Source organism: Vigna umbellata, chromosome 3, assembly GCF_029865625.1.
Source record: "Vigna umbellata cultivar VRB3 chromosome 3, Vumbellata_1.0, whole genome shotgun sequence".
Taxonomy (NCBI): domain Eukaryota; kingdom Viridiplantae; phylum Streptophyta; class Magnoliopsida; order Fabales; family Fabaceae; genus Vigna; species Vigna umbellata.
In genome coordinates, this window is record NC_142167.1 from 35,334,589 (window position 1) to 35,354,729 (window position 20,141).

Consider the following 20,141-nt stretch of genomic DNA (forward strand, 5'->3'; position numbering starts at 1 on the left):
AGTAAACAAGATACAAGGTCAAGTAAACAAGATACAGCCGACAACACACGGGGTACTGACGAAAAAGTGCCAAAAAAAACAAATTTTCTTGGTAATTATAAGGGATACAAAGTTTTGCTTTCTTCATGTGATAAGAAAGTATTTCCTGATGAGGTTGATGTTGAGTCAAATTTTTGTTTAAAGGAATTAGATGACAGTGATGCCTTGATGCTGTTTGAGCAGTCGACTGAAGGATGTAATAAAATGTCTATGCCTAAAGAAGAAATCCAAAACTATTGTAAAGGGTTGCCCATGAGAATAGTTAAATTTGCAATGGCATTTAAAAACTGGAGTGAGTCAGAAAGTGAACCTACACTAGACAAATTTAAAAAGCAAGGTTTGGTTGAATGGAAGAAGTCTTCGGATATTCCTAATAAAATAAAATATGACCTTCCAAAAACTAAGGAACACAAGTTCATTTTCATGCTTTGTGCTCAAATGGGCCACCTACCTCTGGTTAATGACTTGGTGAAATATTGCTTTGGATTAGGTATATTTGAAGGGGTCTCTTCCCTTAGTGCAGCTCGTGAAAAAATAAATGAAGCGATCCAAGAGCTAAAAAATTTGAGTTTGGTGTCGTTCGAAAGTCCTAATATTCATTTCAGTATGTCTCATATGGTTCGAGATGATGCTTTAAGTAATGCTCTCACGGATAACAATGTTTTTGCTTTCAGAGATGGAAAACTAGATTATTGGCCCAATCTTGAAAAATGCATTTCAATTTCTATATGCAATAGTGACATTATAGATGGGTTTCCTCGAGTCATAAATTGTCCTCAACTTAACTTTTTGCAAATAGAAACTAACAATCCATCTTTGGAAATTCCTGACATTTTTTTTAGCAGCATGAAAAACTTGTTAGTTTTAATATTGACTGGTTTTCATCTATCAAGCTTACCATATTCAATTGAAGACCTATTGAACCTCAGAATGCTTTGTTTGGAGCGGTGCACTTTGGATTGCAATTTATCGATACTGAGAAAGTTTAAAAAATTAAGAATTCTTAGTTTTTCTGGATCTCAACTTAAAGAGTTGCCATTTGAGTTACGATTCTTGGATAAGTTGCGACTACTAGACATCAGCGATTGTTTCGAGTTGAAGATTCCATCTAATCTTTTATCAAGTTTGACTTGTTTGGAAGAGTTGTACATAAGCAAAAGCTTGATCAAAATGTTGGTGGAAACAGATACAAATAAAGGTCAAAATTCATTTCTTTCTGAGCTAACGAATTTGCATCAGTTGAAAGTGGTAGACATAAGCATCCCATGTGTTTCAAGTTTTCCTAATCAATTGATCTTTGACAAGTTAACATATTACAAGATTGAGATTGGAGACTTTGAAATGATTTCTGTTGGAGAATTTTGGATGTCCAATAAGTATGAAGAACTTAAAGTTTTGGCATTGCAACTGAAGAATGACACTGACATTCGTTCCAAAGAAGGCATCATGTTGTTGCTTAAAACAGTAGACCGTTTGATGTTAGGAGAGGCAAGTGTTCAAAGTGTTGTTAATGATTTGAATATGGATGGATTTCAGAATTTGAAACATTTATCCATCATAAATAACAAGGACATCAAATATGTCAGTTCAACAAAGCTCTCTAATTGCGGGAATGTTTTTCCGAATTTGGAATATATATGCCTATACAATATGATGAACTTAAAGATGATATGTTACGGTGAAGTTACAGTTAAATCATTTGCCAAATTAAAAACTATCAAGGTTGAGATGTGTTACCGGTTAGAGAACCTCTTCTCCTTTTACACAATTAAAATTTCTACTTGTGGAGAAGAAACTAGTGAGATTTCTGATTGTAATTCTTACATGAATGAATTTCTCGCTAGGCTAGAAATGATTGAGGTTTGTAAATGTGAATCTTTAAAGGAGATCTTTCGAATACCAGTGAATTATGATAAGGTTGAATTTCTTATGTTGCGCACTTTGACACTTCAATCATTGCCATCATTAACATGTTTTAGTACCAAAGTGGAGAGTTCTCGTGGGTCAAATTTGACACAGGCTCAAACTACAAATAGGGGTCACACAGAAATTTCTACTGAAGAAGATGACCATCGTGACAAGGCGCCTCCTCTTTTTGGTGAACTAGTATGTCACTACATATTTTTCATATTTATTTTAAATAATTAGCTCAATTGTTGTAAACATATTAATTGTGTATGTGTTTACAGGTTGAAGTTCCAAACTTAGAGAACTTGAATTTATCCTCACTCAGCATTCATAAGATATGGAGCAACCAACATTCGTCAAGTCTCTGCTTCCAAAACTTGATAAAATTAATTGTTAAAGATTGTAATAAATTGACACATCTATGTTCATTACCTATGGCAAGCCATCTGAAGAAGTTGAAAAGCCTCGTCATAAGTGGATGTCCAATTATGGAAAAGATTTTTGAGACTGAAGGAATTAGTGCAGAAAATGTGTGTATTGTTATATGAGTATATGTTTTTAGTTGACTTAATATTATGTTTATGGTTCTTTATCACATTCTAACTTTTGTATTTTTTTTACCTTTATATATATATATATATATTAATGGCTTGTTTTCCTTAAAATGCAGGTCTATGTCTTCCCTAAGTTGGAGGAAATCCACCTTAGCAAAATGAATGGGTTAATTGATATCTGGCAAACTAAAGTGAGCGCCGATTCCTTTTCTAATCTCATTTTCGTGAGAATTGAAGAATGCAATCAACTGAACAAGATTTTTCCGAGTCAGATGCAAGGATGGTTTGAAAGTTTAATTAACTTGGAAGTTTCTGAGTGCAAGTCCGTGATTGAAATTTTTGAAATCAATGATTCTCATGAAATAAATGCTTCTGGAATAGACACAAACTTGCAAGTTATTCTTCTTGAACGTCTTCCAAAGTTGAAGCAATTGTGGAGCAAAGATCCAGATGGAATTCTCAATTTTAAAAAATTGCAGTCTATAGATGTACGTAATTGTGATGAACTAACAAGTTTGTTTCCAACTTCTGTAGCAAAAGATGTTTCAAAGCTTGAACGCATGTCAGTATTTTATTGCAAGAAGATGGTGGAAATTGTGGCAAGTAAAGATGCACCAAAAGATATGAAGGATCCATTAAAGTTTCCTGAGCTAACTTATGTGAGACTATATGGGCTATCAAACATGAAGCAATTCTACGAGGGAAGACATCCTATAAAATCTCCAAAATTGAAGGAGCTGAGTATAGACAAGTGCGTGAAGCTTCAAACGTTTCTCCAACAAAAGAGTGAAACGAGAAATGAAGAAAATTTCATTTTCTTAGCTGAAGAGGTAAGCAACATGCCATCTTTATCTTATTTCAGAAAAAAATAAAAATAAATTAGTTTTATGATATGCTTGATAGAGACTAAAAGAAATAAAAGAAAAATAGAGAAAAGAAAATATGTCAGAACCAAAAGACAAATAAAGATTGTGTAATTAAGAAAAAATGAAGACAAATTAATAAAAAAAATTGAATTTTAAGTATTTAATTTTAAAAGAAATAAAGGAATTAATGCTACTTTATTTTATTGTTAAATTTTTATTATGATTATTACTGTCATTAAAATTTCCTTTTTTAGTGTTATTAAACATATTTAATTTACTATTATTATAATGATGAAAAGTTTGTACTTTGACAAAAAAAAATATAGTGTTTCATATTTTTTCGCACGTTTCTATTTTTTTAAAGGTGAAATCAAAATTACTTCGGTTTCTTATCATTTATTAGCAAACTGGTACTCAGAATTGATGATTAATTATGGATTATTCTCATTGTTTAAAACAGATTTAAATACAAAATCCTGATTGATTTATATATATTTTTTAATTTTTAACTAGAATTTAGTGAATTTTTTTTATTAACTATAATTTTTATTTCCCGTAGAATAACCAAAGTGACATAAGAGTGAGTAAAAGAGGGTTAATGATGTTATGATAATGGTGTAATTTTTCACTCCATTTATGTAAATAGACAAAAAAAATTAAATTTTACAAGTACGAACCTGTTATATCATGCCATACAATTTCAATAATAAGAAGCCCTGTCATGATAAATTTTTTATTTTTCAAAGTGAAGTGATGCTGATCTAATACGATTTCAGTATGATGCTTCGGTTCCATAAAAATCAAAACATAATCTACCAGTTAAAAATGTCATTTTTTACTAGTGAATAGAATTTAAAGTTAAAACTTACTGAAATTATGTCAAGCTTACAAAATTTTAGTTAAACTAAAAATTAAATGAGGATTATGTCTAATCAAAGTTGTGTTTTATATTACTTATATACTTGCACAAAGGTCTTGTTAGACAACTATAACTTCATTTTTTTGACCTGAAATCGTAATAGCATGCCACAACTTATTTTAAATACATATAGGTAAAAGTTTTAAAAATTTGCCCATTTTAGGTAATGTATATTTAAAATTAAATCATTTATGGCAATTTGCAATAAAAGAGAGTGTGACCTATTGAATCGTAGCTAATAGAGAGCTTAAAATATCTCTTGGCGAATGTCCAACATCAAGAAAAACAAAGTTTAGTGATAGCATATAAAATCTATATATACCTCACGAAAAAGTTTTATTTTTATTGTTTGTTTGACCTCTCATATTAATTATAGATAAAATTAATTTAAAGTATATAAATATAAATAATCTTCACTTTACAAACCTATAAACCTACTTTGTTAGGATAACTTAATGTTAAACTACTTCTTAATATGATATTAAATTCTATTGTAATAAAATTCGATGGCTTATAATGTCACTTTCTATCATGCCAGTGTCGCCACTCACAAAAGTCTAAATCCCACACATAAAGTGAAGGGAAATGGTCGATAGGAATGCCAAAAAATGTTATACGTTTATAAATATTTAAGTGAACCAAATATAAAATATATACTAAAGTTAAAATGAAATATTAGTATTTATATATGTAAGAAAAACAAGTCCCCATCACTTTTAATGAAGTTTTGCTACAAAGAGAAAAATGTTGGAGATCTGGTATCCATTAGAAATAAAATTGATTTAGAATATATAAATAATTGTAATTATTACTTTTCAAATCAATTTTATGATATGAGAATTGACTTAAATTCCCTTCTTAATAACATTGACTTAGAATATATATATTATTTGGCTCTCTAACATTTATTTATATCAATATAAGTTGAAATTGTAATTTATAACTAAAATATTTTATGTAACTAAAATATCTTTAAAGAATATAACATAAATAAGTACGAAGTTTAACTAATACTGTTTGTTTTTGGCACATACATGATCTAGGATTGTGAATCTTTGGGATTTCTAAACTCAAATCTTTGTGAATCTTTGGCACATACATGACATTAATATGATTAAATGAAATTTTGAAAAGTATGATGTTCCTATTTTAATTTATAATTTAAGATTTTTAAAAGTACAAACAAGCAAACAAAAACAAAAATGTTAGGCAATACTGATCATAAACAGTAACAATTAAATATGCAAACTACAATAACAAAAACAAATTTGAAGGGGTGGGGGAGGCATTTAATTCATTCTTCTTAATTAGTATTTATCTTTATTCTTTAGGTATTCCCTAACTTGGAGTATATGGAAATTGACTTCAACGAAGCTCAAAAGTTATTACCCAAGTACCAAATGCAATGTTTAAAAGAGCTTATTATCTTGGAAGTCAAGTCTCCAGATCTTCTCTATTCGTTTATGTATAGAATGCCAAATCTAGAAAAGTTAAGGTTGACTTTTCCTGAATATGATCGAAAGTCAGTGAAAAGTTCAAACATTGAGCCGCAAGAATTGGGAACCGTGTTAAAGCTGAAGCAATTGTTTGTTTGTTTCTCGAATATAAAGGATCTAGGATTTGAACGATACCAAGTTCTACAAAGACTAGAGCTTTTGAGATTAAAAGGTTGCCACGAATTGAACACTTTAGCTCCTTCCTCTGTAATGTTGACTTATTTGACGTGTTTGAAACTGAAGAATTGTGACGGATTGAAGAATTTAATGGCATCCTCGACTGCCAAAAGTATGGTTCAACTCAAGACAATGAAGGTAATCGAATGTGATAAAATAGAGCAAATAATAAGCATGGAGGAAAGTGAAGAAGGCAAAGAGATGAAAATTGTATTCGGCAAATTGATTTCTATAGAACTTGTGGGGCTAAAGAAGCTTGCAAGTTTTTGCAGGCACAAGGAGTGTGAATTTGAATTCTCATCACTGGAAATGTTTATTGTAAGAGAATGTCCGAAAATGGAGAAATTTAGTGAAAAAAGGTCGATAGCACCAAAGTTGAAGAATATATTTGGTGTGAAAGGAAATGAAAAATCCAAATGGCAATGGGAAGGTCACTTGAATGCCACCATACAAAAAGTTTTCAATGATAAGGTACTTACTTTTTTTCTTTATTTAATACTATATTCTTATGTGGGAAAAAAATAAAAAATCATGATTGGAAATTACAAATACATACATATTAAAATACCTTAAGACCTTTTATCTATTTATTAAATTAGATTTTGTTCTTCTATTTTTAAAGAATTAAATTCACTATTATTTTTCTGAAAAAGCATTCGGTGCTATAAATTTCCATTTAAACAAAAATACGCCCTGAACAACGTGTCATATTTTCACAGGTAAGTGATTTTCACACAAGATGTTTCAAAATTTTCATTATAATTAATTAATAGATTTTACATATTAAAATTTATTGTTTTAAAATAAAAATAACACAATCTGGCACGGTAATTAGTTAGTTATTTTAAATTTTAAATAATTAATTTTTTTTAAATAATTGTAATATAACACTTTTAATAATTTACTTATATATATTTTCGTTGTTATCACTACGAGTACTTTTAAAAAAAGTAAGATTATATTTTAAAGGTAGAGAAGTAATTTAATAATTTGTCTGATTTACAGGTCAGTTTCGCATATACTGAAGATCTGCGGCTTGACGATAATATTATACAGCATCTATGGGATGACACTCATTGGGTGCAGCAAAACAACTTTGGGTATTTGAAAAGGTTGAGGGTATGGGGATGTCATACTCTAAAGCATATAATTCCATCTCATTTGCTTTCTTGCTTTCACAATTTGGAAGAGTTAGATGTATACAATTGCAGTGATGCAGAGGTGATATTTAATATGAATGATGAGAACAGGGTGATGACAAAACCTTCCGGAATATTCCGTCTGAAAACATTGAGTTTACGTTATCTACCACAACTGAAGCATGTATGGGACAAGGATCCGGAGGGAGTCATGGGCCTTCAACTGCTAAAGGAAATGCGTGTTGAAGATTGTGAGAGTCTTAAAAGTTTGTTTCCAGCATCGGTAGTCAAAGATCTTACAAGACTCGAAGTGCTCGAGGTAACAAAGTGTGAGGAATTGGTAAGAAATATTTGGGAAGGATGAAAAGGGTGGAGAAGGAGAAAGAACAAGACAAGAGTTTGTGTTTCGTGATCTCACCTCATTGACACTAGAAAGCATTGCCAGCCCTCAAATACTCTATACACTGCTCCAAACAACAGGTAATTCTCAAAACTTTGCCTTTATGTGACCATTCAAAACAAATACGCCTATAGTTTGTGTTTGCGTGTTCCTAACAGTAATGCTGTTAAAGCCAGTTTTTTGCAATGGTGAATTCGCTTAATTACATTTGTTAAAGCCAATTTTATGCCAGCTGCACTCGGAAAATTCACTCCCCAAATTTGGAAAAGGTATTCAACGGGGGAATTTTCGCTCATGACAATATACCATGAACTTGCTTTTCAAGTTTTGGCATGATCCAATAGTCAAGAAGCAAGGATCATAATTTTTTTTAGCTGCTTGGTGAATTTGCAAACTCAATTTTATGCTCTCTTACTCTTCTTCTTTCTCTCTTCACGATCCTGTAAAAATTAACATTCTCTTACAAAGACTCTTTTCCATTTGAATTAAGTGAGACAAAATGAACGGACAAATTTGAGATATAAAAGTGAGACTCTTTTTATTTTATTTTATTTTATTATTATGATTTGTTAGTTTATTTTTCTATATTCATGTTGTAATCATTGTTATGGTAATCATGAAAAGATGTATTCCCAAAAGTTAACATTTCAAACAAATTCTGATGTGCGACAAAAACAAAATTCTAAACATAATTTCTTTCGCAGGAGAGTATATCAAATTTGCGCTTGAGCGAAATACAAGAGTTATGTCTTGGCTCACGACCCATCCCAAACTCCTGCTTCGGTCTCTTAGATTCTTTGATTGTGGATGGATGCAAGTTTTCATCAGATGTGCTTCTACCATTCAGTTTACTTTCTTTCTTAGCTAAATTGGAGACGTTGGAAGTTAGAAACTGTGTTTTTGTCAAAGTTATTTTTGATGTCAAACGTACAACACAAGACACAATGACTTTTCCTTTAAAGAAATTGACATTATCCAAGCTACCAGATCTGGAGAATGTTTGGAATGAAGATCCTCATGGAATTCTAAACATGTGCCATCTACAAGAACTACATGTTGAGGAATGTAAAGGCCTTACAAGTATGTTTCCAGCTTCAGGGGCCAAAGAGGTACTATTACCATTCAATTTACTTCCTTTCTTAACTAACTTGGTAACATTGGAAGTTAGAAACTGCGATGATGTCAAAGCCATTTTTGATGTCAAATGCCCAACACAAGGCAGAGATGTGACATCTACGGGACTGCCCCTCCCTTTTTCGCTGAAGAATTTGACTTTATCGAAGCTGTCAAATCTGAAGAATGTTTGGAATGAAGATCCTCATGGAATTCTAAACATGCGCCATCTACAAGAAGTACATGTTGAGGAATGCAAAGGCCTTGAAAGCGTGTTTCCCACTTCAGTAGCCAAAGATCTTGTGGAGCTTGAAAGTCTAGTTGTAAAAGACTGTGGGAGCTTGATGACTATTGTTGTAGAAGACAATACAAATGGAAGTCTAGAGTTTACATTTCCCTGTCCCTGTGTGAGATCATTGAATCTACGGGACTTGCCCAAGTTCAAGTATTTTTACTACTGCTCTCTCAAGTCTCACACTACTTACAAGCGTCTAGAATCGAATACAGAGAATCAAGTCGATACTGAAAGGGTACGTACTACTATTTTGCCACTTCCTCTTTATGCACAATATGAATCGTCACTGCAAATTTAATGTGGAACCATCAGTTTTTTAGTTGTTTACCATTGTTCAATATGAATAGTACAAAATAATCATTAAAATATGTAACTTTCACGTATAAGTCTTCTATCTTCTTTGCCTATTAACCCGCCACTTTTGTTTTAGATATCATTGAAGTGATAGGATCGGTAGCATGTTAAAAGAATAACCATTGTCACAGAGTCTATTTATTGATTGGGAAGTGTCAATAATTGAGTAGTTAAGTTCTTAAAAGGAAAAAAGGGCTATTCAAAATTAAATTTGAAGGCAACTGCACAAGTATCTCTCTTTTCTAAAATTACAAAAGGTAATTCGAAAACATAGGTAAAAAAAAGGAGTAGTGATTAATATATATTATATTATTATAATTTATGAAAAATAATTAATATACGTATTAGATTAGTTAAAATTAGTATATTATATTTTATTACAAAATTAAACAGCAATATTTTATTAAAATTGGTTTGACTCTGACTGAAATAAGATTAAAGATTTGTCCGGTTGAATAATAAAGTTCAAAGAACATGTATTTGTATAAATAAATATGACAACAACAAAATAAGATGTGAGATCAATTCCATAGATTATTAGAGACACTAATGTACTTTATCATTATTAAAACAAAATAATGGTGCTTGAACCTTTATAAACAATTATCATAGGTAATATTATAATGCCCTAACTTGCTTTTTCTTGTGTTTTTTTGGTTATTACAGTGTTTGATACTTGGGAAGTATGGAATGGAGAAGATTTCGGATGAAGAATTTCAGAGAAAACTCTTAAGCAACTTAAAAGTTTTTACTCTCTCTTTTGGATGGGATGTATTTCAATATGAAATTCTAGAACAGGTGCCCAATATAGAGAAGCTTGTGGTGTGCTATGGTTCCTTCGAAGTGATGTTTTGTCGTGAAAGTCCTAAAAATGTGAATTACAGTGGACTTCCATTACAACTCAAAGAATTACGATTGGAGTCTCTTGGAGAGTTGGTTTCCATAGGGTTAGAAAACTCTTGGACGGAATACTTTGTCAAAAATCTAGAAACCTTTGAAGTCATTAGTTGTTCAAAATTGAAAAACGTGGTAGCGAGCAAAGTGTTTCTCTCCAATTTGACATATTTGAAACTTGAAAGTTGTGATAGCTTGCAATATTTATTCACATCCTCAACAGCCAAAACTTTGGATCACCTTAAAACAATGGAGATAGAAAGTTGTTACTCAATTGAAGAGATAGTGTTTAAGGAGGAGGAGGAGAAATCAGATGAGGATGAGATCATATTTCCAAAACTCATTCGTTTGAATCTTGATTATTTACGTAAACTCCGATTGTTCTACAGAGGGAGATTAAGTTTCCCATCATTAGAGGAATTGTCAGCAACATATTGCCCCAAAATGGAAACTTTCTGTAGCGGTACGATAACAGCATGCAAGTTGTCTCAAGTTAAACTTTCACGATATTCAGAAGCTATTCCAATAGAACATGATCTCAACAAGACTATGCAGAAGGAATTTCTGAAAGAGGTATATGTTTAATATTCTTAATTCAACATGGATATGATTTTGTCGTTACAATACCCTCTATTAGAACTTCAATATTAATTGAATTTATGACTCTGTTTCTAAATAACTTCCAAATTAGATAAGTATATTAAATTATCTTTATTTTATTTTCTAACTAAATTGTATACAACCAAACTATTCTTTCATTACTACTTCTATAAAATAAAAAATATATAAGAAAAATATAAAAATATTTCTTTAATAAACTAAAATTAACTAACATTAGTTTAAAAAGTATAATAATTTATTTTTTTCCTTCTAATATTAAATACGATTCTGAAGATAATGATTTAAAAATAATAATAATTTTATCGTAAAATTTTTTGACTGAATAATAATATAACTTCTACTTTTCTACTAGATAAACTGCTGTTAACTCTTTTTCTATACATGCCTTGGTTACACTTTATCAAAACACATTTTTCGAAATTTTTATGACTTAAAATTCAAAATAATAATCTATACTAACAATCGTAACTTGACCCATAATAACTTTTTAAGTTTATTAAAATAAAATATATTTATCATCAAGTGGTGGAAATCTGACTATGGTTATTCGAAATACCATTCTAATGATTTATTATCTTTAATAAAATATACTTTCATTTTAAAATTTTAAAATATTTAATAAATCATATTGAATCAAACTATTTATTACTTTAATAGATGAAGAGTAAAATTATAAATATTAATTTTAATGATTAAATATATTAATGCACAATATCTTTAATAACTATGAAATATTAAAACCACGATAATTATTTGTTAATATATAAAAACTATCATTTTGTTATGTATAGACATATATCCATGACATGTTTAAGCATGCAGGAGGGCTTTGGACATCTTGGCTGGAAAACTTTAGACATAATTGGATAATTCTTTTAAAATAATCAGAAATTATAAATTTTTAAATTCATAAAGTAACTTTTATTTATTTCTTAGGTCTCGAAGTCAAGTAATGTAAATTAGAAGACGTGACTCGCTAGAAAAATCTCTTAGGTATAGTCAACTAAGTTTTTTCAATAAAAGAGAATTCTTAAAAAAGTTAGTGAAGATTTCGTATAGTTATTAATATAAAAAATTCAATTCCTATTAACTCTTGTAATAAAATAATGAATTTCATTTTATTTATTTATTCTTTTGCACTTGCAGACACTAGGGGAATCATGGATTGATCTCAAAAGTAAACCAATACTACACGAGATATGGAAAGGCTCAATGCCGATCCCTCTTTTCAGTGAGCTTTTCATATTGACTGTGATTGACTGCCAGTTTTTATCAGATGCAGTGCTACCATTGGGTGTTCTTCCTTCGTTACCTGAATTGCAAACATTGGAAGTTCGAAAGTGTGATTCTGTTAAAACCATATTTGATGTCAAATGTTCACAAGACAAACTAACTTTTCCTCTGAACCAATTGGTTTTATCGGAGCTGCCAAAGCTGAAAACTATTTGGAATAAAGATCCTCATGGAATTCTAAGCATAAGCCATTTAGAAGAAGTGTTAATTGATAGCTGTAAACGCCTTAAAAGCGTGTTTCCGGCATCATTAGCCAAAGATTTTGGGACACTTGAAGATCTAACAGTGGAAGACTGTGAAGGATTGATGACAATTGTTGCAGAGGAGAATACAGATCTAAGAGGAACAAATGTGGAGGTTACGTTTCCTTGCTATTGTGTCAGATCATTGAAATCACGGGGTTTACCAAAGTTGAAGTATTTTTACTACTATACGCATCTAGAACTCGAACCTGAAAAGGTATTATTGTTTTAACTCTCCTTATTGCATAATTGGATCAGTATGTGAAAACTGAATATTGTAAAGTGTTATATATAATTTGGTAGGTTAGTTTACTTTTAGAAGATAATTAAAACGATTTGGTTAAAAATGAAAGAACTTTATTTAAGTTGAAAAATAATAGGGCGATTCCTTTAGGTTTCTCATATTTCTCATTGTATCCCTTAGCTTGGTTTCTCTGTAATCAATAGTGAGTTATAAAAAGAGTAATAATTTGGATTCAGAATTTGTGATGATTAATATGAATGGGAGGGAATAATTAAACACAAATGACTCCCAGAATGATTTGATCGCTCCTATACTTTTGTTTTGTCATTGTTCCATAAAAATAGTAGGAGCATCTGTCAAAATATAAACTTTGACAAAATTCACTAATGCAGAGCATCAGTATATATTTTATATAAATAAGTAAAAGAACAGATTTCATGACTTATCAATGACATCTCATATCAATTCAATAGATTCTCACTCGTTTATCATGTATCATGTATTCAATTATGGGAAGAAGGATAGTATTCAATTTCGTATTCAAAGAAATATACATTATCTTAGCAATATTCATCAACAATATATTTTGATATGAAAATTAAAAACAGTTGTTTCTTTAACAGTCTTAACTAACTTTTGCTTGCTTTTTTTCTTGGTTGTTACAGTGCATGACAGTAGGAGAAAATGGAATGAAGATGATTTTGCGAGGAGAATTCGAGAGAAAGCTCTTAGAGAGCTTAAAAACTCTTACTCTCTGCTTTGGTTCGGATGTATTTCAATGTAAAATTCTAGAAGTGGTTCCGAATATAGAGAAACTTGTGGTGTGTGATGGTTCCTTCAAGAAGATGTTCTATTGTGAAAGTGGTAATAATGTGTTACAGCAGCTGAAAGTATTACGGTTGGAGTCCCTTGGAGAGTTGGTTTCCATTGGGCTAGAGAACTCTTGTACCGATTCCTTTGTCAGAAATTTAGAAACCTTTGAAGTGATTAGATGTAAGAGTTTAAAAAACTTGGTAGGATGCACAGTGTCTTTCTCCAATCTGAGGTGTTTGAAAGTAGAGGATTGCGATAACTTATCATATTTGTTGACATCCTCAGCAGCCAAGCGTTTGGGTCAACTCAAAAAAATGGAGATAAAACGGTGTCAGTTCAATTGAAGAGATAGTATATAAGGAAGATGGGGAGGAATCAGATGAGGATGAGATAATATTTCCGCAGCTCACTTGTTTGAATCTTTATAAATTATGGAAGCTCAAAAGGTTCTACAGAGGGAGTTTAGGTTTCCCGTCCTTGGAAGAACTGTCAGTATTAATGTGCGATGAGATGATAACTTTATGTGAAGGAAGTATAGAAGCAGGCAAGTTGTCTCAAGTTATACTTCATCTGTTCTCAGATGCTATTCAATTGGAAACGGAGCTCAACTCTACTATGAGGAAGGAATATCTGACAAAGGTACGTGTTTAATTTTATTTTTTTTATTGAATATTTTAAGAGTTTGACTTTATGGCCTCCATGACAAACTTATTAGTAAGGAAGACAATAAAATAAAATATTCAAGATAAAAAATTTTGCAGAAAATTTTAATTAAATTATTTTTAATTATAGGAAAGTTATTTATTTATCTCAACTTATGTTCAAACACACTTGTTTTTTTTTTAATTTTAAAGTAATTAGCAAAATATATTGTATCTTACAAATTTCCAATTTTTTTTATAAAATGCAACAAAAATACATTAATAAAAAAACAAATAATTTATATGTTAACAAAATGTAAATTCTCTATCATTCAATTATAATTATTTTCGAATAATTTTCATAATAAATTACTTTAAAAATCATATTTGACAAAAATTACGATAAACTGATGGTTTGAAACATTGTCCCAATAAGCCATACAAATTAAATTAAATTTAACTTAATTAATGTACTCATAGTAAATGGTAAATTTATTAATTAAAATAACTTATAAATATAAAGAAATAGAAAAGAATAAAATATCTTTACTAATAAAATATGTTTTTAATTAATTTAAATTTTTATAACTTTTATTTATTAATAAAAAATTTCATTATATTTATTTCATTTTAACATTAATTTAGTATCTTTACTAATAAAATATGTTTTTAATTAATTTAAATTTTTATAACTTTTATTTATTAATAAAAAATTTCATTATATTTATTTCATTTTTCATTGTTATATATTTATCATAAAGAATATTAATTTTTAATCTTCTACTATGTTTTATAATATTACACAAATTTTATATCATGTAAAAATAACACATTTTAAAACAGATATATGATATTTAAAAGTAAATTAAAAACAGAGATAAAATGCATCATCTGTAATGCATAAATAAATAAATAAAAATGAAAAAAATAAAATAAATCTACCATAGTCAATATTATTGGATTTTAAGTATAACCTACAAATTATAAAATAATAATAATAATAGCAAAAATAATTTGTTATCATTGTCATTATCTTATTTAGAAATTTATTAGAAACGGTAATTTTTTGTTACTGTAAAAAACTCAAAAATAATAAATACTTTATATAAAAGTAAAAAGAATACCTAATAATTGTTTTATAAGATAAATAGATATAAATATAAAAGGTTAACTAAAATAAAAAACCTCACTTCTAATAACATTTATAAAGTACTACAATTAAGTTGCTAAATTTGTTTTTCCTGGATATTAGTAATAGATTTTTAGAAAACATTAGAAAATAGTTTAAAAATAAAATCAAAGTAAAATTAAGGGAAGATGTAATTTACATCCTTATATTTGAATTCAGTCTCATTCTTCAAGCTTTTATTATTATGAAAGTTGAATTTTTAAATAATATTAATTTAGTTACATTCCTAAACTTCAACAAAACAAATTAGAAAAATTAGCAAAATAATAATTTGAAAAAATTTAGAACTCAATCAAATCAATCACAAAGTTAACTAAAAAATAGTTAGAGATTTTGTTTATAATTAACTTCTATACTTAAATTGCCAAAGGAAATTGTTTTTTTTAATCAAAGTTCAGCGTAGAAACAATTTTCATTTTTGTGAGAATTAAATAAAATTTTAAATGTAACTAAAATTTTACCAATTCTCAATGTCTCGAAATAGAATTGTGGAGGAAAAGAAAAAGTATTAAAATTTATATGTAGCAAAACTGTGAAGACTGAATTCTTGGTAATCCTTATATTTTCATATTTTTCATTTACATGTGCTGATTTCGAAAGTTTGCATCATGGGAATGGGAAAAGAGTCTTGAATTGAGAGATAGGGCAGACCTACAAGAGATATGGCGTCTCTCACTGCAGATATCCGACTTTTGTTTCACTTACTTGGAAACCTTGATTGTGAATAAATGCAAAATTTCATCAGATGCAGTGCTACCTTTCACTCTACTTTCTTTATTACCTAAATTGGAAACATTGGAAGTTCATAACTGTGATTCTGTCAAAACCATATTTGATGTCAATTCTTCAACACAAGTCACAGTCACTCTTTCTCTAAAGAAATTAGTTTTACGGAAGCTTCCAAATCTGGAAACAGTTTGTAATGAAGTTACAGAGGCTAATCCAGCTCATCCAGATGGAACAAATCCTACGCTTAGGTTTCCCTGTATGACGTCATTGGCACTATGTGATTTGCCCAACTTCAAGCATATACTATATATTTCATTCATGATGATGCAGCACCAACATTTGAGGTTTGCGCTTCTTCTTTTTTCAATAACATACATTCTCATTATTTTCTTCCTATACGAACCACTATTCATCTCATTTATCAAGCTTTTCATCTGAAAATTAATTTTAAATCAAAATGGTTGCCGCCTTATGAGCAGCAACCTGGTTTGGCTAGTTCATCCTTTTTTTCTCTTTTAAATGGACTTGTTCACACTTTTTTTATTTTATCTTGAAATGTTTTAGTTTTTCACTGATTATCTGGCTTATTTTGGCATGAAACTTCACAATTTCAATTTTATACAGAGTTGAATCTATGACTGTACTGAGCTGCTTTTACATGGTTATTGGTTTCTCGTTGCAGCTAATCATACCCAACTTAGAGCATCTGACAGTGGGTAAAAATGAATTAAAGATGATTGTCAACGGAGAATTTCAGAGAAACCTTTTACACAAGTTAAAAGTTCTCGGTCTGTGCTTTGATATTGAGTGTGATGAATTTCCGGAGTATGGATTTCTACAAAAGTTGCCAAATGTAATGAAGCTTGTGGTGTGTGACAGTTCCTTCAAAGTGATTTTCTGCGATCAAATACCTAATAATAGTGAAATTCTTTTACAATTGAAAGAATTACGCTTGGAGTCCCTTCAAGAGTTGGTTTCCATTGGTTTAGAAAACTCATGGACTGAACCCTTTGTTAGAAATCTAGAAACCTTTGAAGTCATTAGGTGTTCAAATTTAAAAAACTTGGATAACATGCAGAGTGTCTTTCTCGAAATCTGATACTGTTTAAAAGTGGAAAACTTGTGATAGCTTGTCATATTTGTTCACTATCTTCGACAGCCAAAAGTTTGGGTAAACTCCAAAGAATGGAAATAGAAAAGTGTGAATCAATTGAAGAAATAGTGTCTAAAGAAGGGAAGGAATCAGATGAGGATGAAATAATATTTCCGAAGCTCAATTGTTTGAGTCTTAAATATCTGAAAAATCTCCGAAGGTTTTACAAAGGGAGTTTAAGTTTTCCATTGTTGGAGGAATTGTCAATAGCAAGGTGCGACGAGATGGTAACTTTATGTCCAGGTACTCTAGAGGCAAGTAAGTTGTCTCAAGTTAAACTTGAATGGTCAAACACTACATTGGAAACTGATCTCAACTCTACTGTGAAGAAGGAATTTCTGAAAATGGTACGTCGTTAATATTTTTTTTTATTGAACATTATACAGCCTCTGATAGGCCATTGATTATATATCTATAGCCCTTGTTAAAATATACAAGACGGCTTAGGACAACATGCTTGAAAATTATTATAATTTGTTCCTATAACTTTTGATTATAGGATGTAATTTTGATTATTACACTTTTTTTTCCTATAACTTCTAGTTAACACTATGTCTATAATTTAAACTCAAGATTATAATATTTATTTACAAATTTAATTAATAACTATAACTGAATTCTTGGGAAAAAAAATTTGAAAGTACTGTACTAAAATATTTCAAAATAAACAAAATATAAATAATAAAGAGTTCGTTATATATATATATATATATATATATATATATATATATATATATATTATTTTTCATTAAAAATAATAAATGTGAAGAAGAAGGAAAAAGAACATTGTTTAAAATAATTATAAATTTTATTATTCATAACAACAATTTTTATTTATTTATTTACTCGTCCCAAACATAGTACAACAAATTTTTAACTTTATGATAACTAAATAAAATTATAAATATCAATTCTTAACTTGGTTTTGCAAGTCTTGGAGTCAAGTAATGTGAATTAGAAAACGTGATTCAGTAGAAAATTTCTTTTAAATATAGTAAAGTGAATTTCTTTTCGTAATAAAAAATAATTAATAATAAAAATAGTGAGTATTTCATATTTGTAGAGTACTAATTTAAAAGATATCATTCATTCTGGTAAATAATTAGTTTCATATTTTTATTTATTGTTTTGGACGTGCAGATTCAAAGCTTGACAACTTGATCTGGAAAGTAGGCCAGGACTACAAGAGATATGGAATGTCTCACTGCATATCTCCGACCTCTGTTTCAGTGAGTTGGCCAAATTGACTGTGAATGACTGCCAGTTTTTATCAGATGCAGTGCTACCCTTTCATTTACTTCCTTCATTACCCAAATTGGAGATATTAGAAGTTCGAAACTGCAATTATGTCAAAGTCATTTTTGATGTCCAATGTACAAGAAAAGACACATCAATTACTTTTCCTCTGGAGAAACTGGTTTTATCGAATCTTCCAAATGTGGAAAATGTTTGGAACGAAGATCCTCGTGGAATTCTAAGCATGCACCATCTAGAACATGTGTTCGTTGATAAATGCAAATGCCTTAAAAGCGTGTTTCCAGCATCAGTAGCCAGAGACCTTAAAAACCTTGAAGATCTAGTAGTGGAAGACTGTGAGGGATTGATGGCAATTGTTGCAGATGAATCTCATGAGAATGAAGAAATTATATTTGAACGGCTTCAGGTTTTGGATCTTAAAAGATTAAAACAACTTACGTGCTTTTGTGTTGGCAACTTCACTTTAAGTTTTCCATCTTTAGAGGAAGTCCACGTCATCAAGTGCAGCTCCATGAAAACTTTCAGCGGAGTCACCAAAATAGGTAATCCGACAAGGTGGTATTATTCAGAATATGCGAGACCCCGAAAGGAGACTGATCTTAATTCTGCTCTGCACAAAACTTGTGAAGAAGAGGTATCAATACTTTTACGTCTTAATCTTTGTTCCTGCTAATTTGTAACATTCTTCTTAATTTCTCTTTATCAACTGCTATGATTTATCATTTTCATTATAAATACTTTACATTTTCTTTCGGAAGAATTTATAAGAAAACCATAAACAAAGCAGTTATTGGCGCTTTGAATTGAGAACATTATTTTTAGCGTAATGTGTTTTTGAGTTGCATACTGCTTAAAAGTGTAACTTTTGTATGGTCTTATGTTTTAAATAGGCTCCAGATGATGATTAGTGAGAAAGCACTTTTTTAGGGTGAGTTTTACTGTCATCTTCTCTATGCGCATGCAGGTGATGATTAGTGAGAAAGCACTTTTTCACATGATAACATCATGATTACGTTTTATTACGTAAGTAATTTTATATTAGTGTCATTTTATGTTTTATTCATATCTATTTAAGTGAATATTTCTTTGTCATGCTTTAGTTATGAGACTAGTGACTAGCTTGAAATTCACTTAATGCTACTTATACTTCTATAATTAAATTTATAACTTTCTGAAATCGTTTTTATGAAAGTATAGTAATTGTTTTTATAATTCGTCTAGGTTGGGTCTATGTTGCCGACTCCAATATTGCAGTAATTAAGAGGAGATTGAAGGCATTAAGAATGGATGAAGATTAATCTGTCTCGATTTTATTATGTGTGATTGTGTTTTAAAGAAAATGAAAAAAACGAAAAAAAAAAGTGTTGTTCTACCTAGTTGAAGATGAATGTGTTCCTATTTTATTAGGTATGATTGTGTTTTTTTATTTTAAAAAAAAAACTGTGTTGTTCTACCTAGTTGAAGATGAAATACATTATTAATTATTTGTACTATGTAATGTGTGAGATTAAAAGTGATGAACAGTCATGAATATTGATTAAAGGTGAAGTGATGAACTGTCACTAAATATTGACTGTATTTGAATGTGGTTATGCTGGTTAAAAAAAACAAATGTATGTTTGTATTCGTTTGCTGTTAATTTTATTTTCATATTATCATACTGATTTTATCTAGTACTCAACTTTTATCATGGATCACTTTTGAGTCCTCTGTTGTCACATAGTTAACGTACACGTTTATAAAAGAAAGTTGATGAGCGCATGAAGATTTTTGAGAAAATGTTTCGTACAACATTTTAATAGAAA

At 29.7% G+C, this 20,141-nt stretch overlaps 4 protein-coding genes and 1 pseudogene across 5 annotated transcripts in view; all 5 read left to right on the forward strand.

Annotated features, from left to right (window-relative positions):
* Positions 1-8,339, forward strand: part of LOC148202410 (uncharacterized) — an 8,480-nt gene extending 141 nt beyond the window's left edge. The window contains exons 2-7 of the mRNA XM_088109608.1: positions 3-2,145; positions 2,229-2,477; positions 2,618-3,331; positions 5,618-6,430; positions 6,965-7,578; positions 8,203-8,339. Coding sequence (XP_087965734.1) covers positions 3-2,145; positions 2,229-2,477; positions 2,618-3,331; positions 5,618-6,430; positions 6,965-7,462 — 4,417 coding nt within the window. The 3' untranslated portion in view covers positions 7,463-7,578; positions 8,203-8,339. The remainder of the gene's footprint in view (positions 1-2; positions 2,146-2,228; positions 2,478-2,617; positions 3,332-5,617; positions 6,431-6,964; positions 7,579-8,202) is intronic.
* Positions 8,206-10,787, forward strand: LOC148202411 (uncharacterized). The gene is made up of 2 exons (XM_088110315.1): positions 8,206-9,141; positions 9,927-10,787. Exons 1-2 carry the CDS (start codon positions 8,443-8,445, stop codon positions 10,737-10,739), a joined length of 1,512 nt encoding a protein of 503 aa, XP_087966441.1. The 5' UTR covers positions 8,206-8,442; the 3' UTR covers positions 10,740-10,787.
* A 1,200-nt stretch (positions 10,788-11,987) lies between these two features.
* Positions 11,988-16,746, forward strand: LOC148202412 (uncharacterized; annotated as a pseudogene). The gene is made up of 4 exons (XR_015784976.1): positions 11,988-12,527; positions 13,220-14,006; positions 15,798-16,270; positions 16,609-16,746. The product of XR_015784976.1 is annotated as an uncharacterized LOC148202412 (transcript).
* Positions 16,747-17,059: 313 nt separating this feature from the next.
* Positions 17,060-17,438, forward strand: LOC148202413 (uncharacterized). The gene has a single exon (XM_088109609.1). The coding sequence runs from the start codon at positions 17,112-17,114 to the stop codon at positions 17,436-17,438; it is 327 nt and encodes a 108-aa protein (XP_087965735.1). The 5' UTR covers positions 17,060-17,111.
* Positions 17,439-18,239: 801 nt separating this feature from the next.
* Positions 18,240-19,834, forward strand: LOC148202414 (uncharacterized). Its single transcript, XM_088110316.1, has 2 exons — positions 18,240-18,970; positions 19,558-19,834. Exons 1-2 carry the CDS (start codon positions 18,560-18,562, stop codon positions 19,591-19,593), a joined length of 447 nt encoding a protein of 148 aa, XP_087966442.1. The 5' UTR covers positions 18,240-18,559; the 3' UTR covers positions 19,594-19,834.
* Positions 19,835-20,141: the final 307 nt, after the last annotated feature.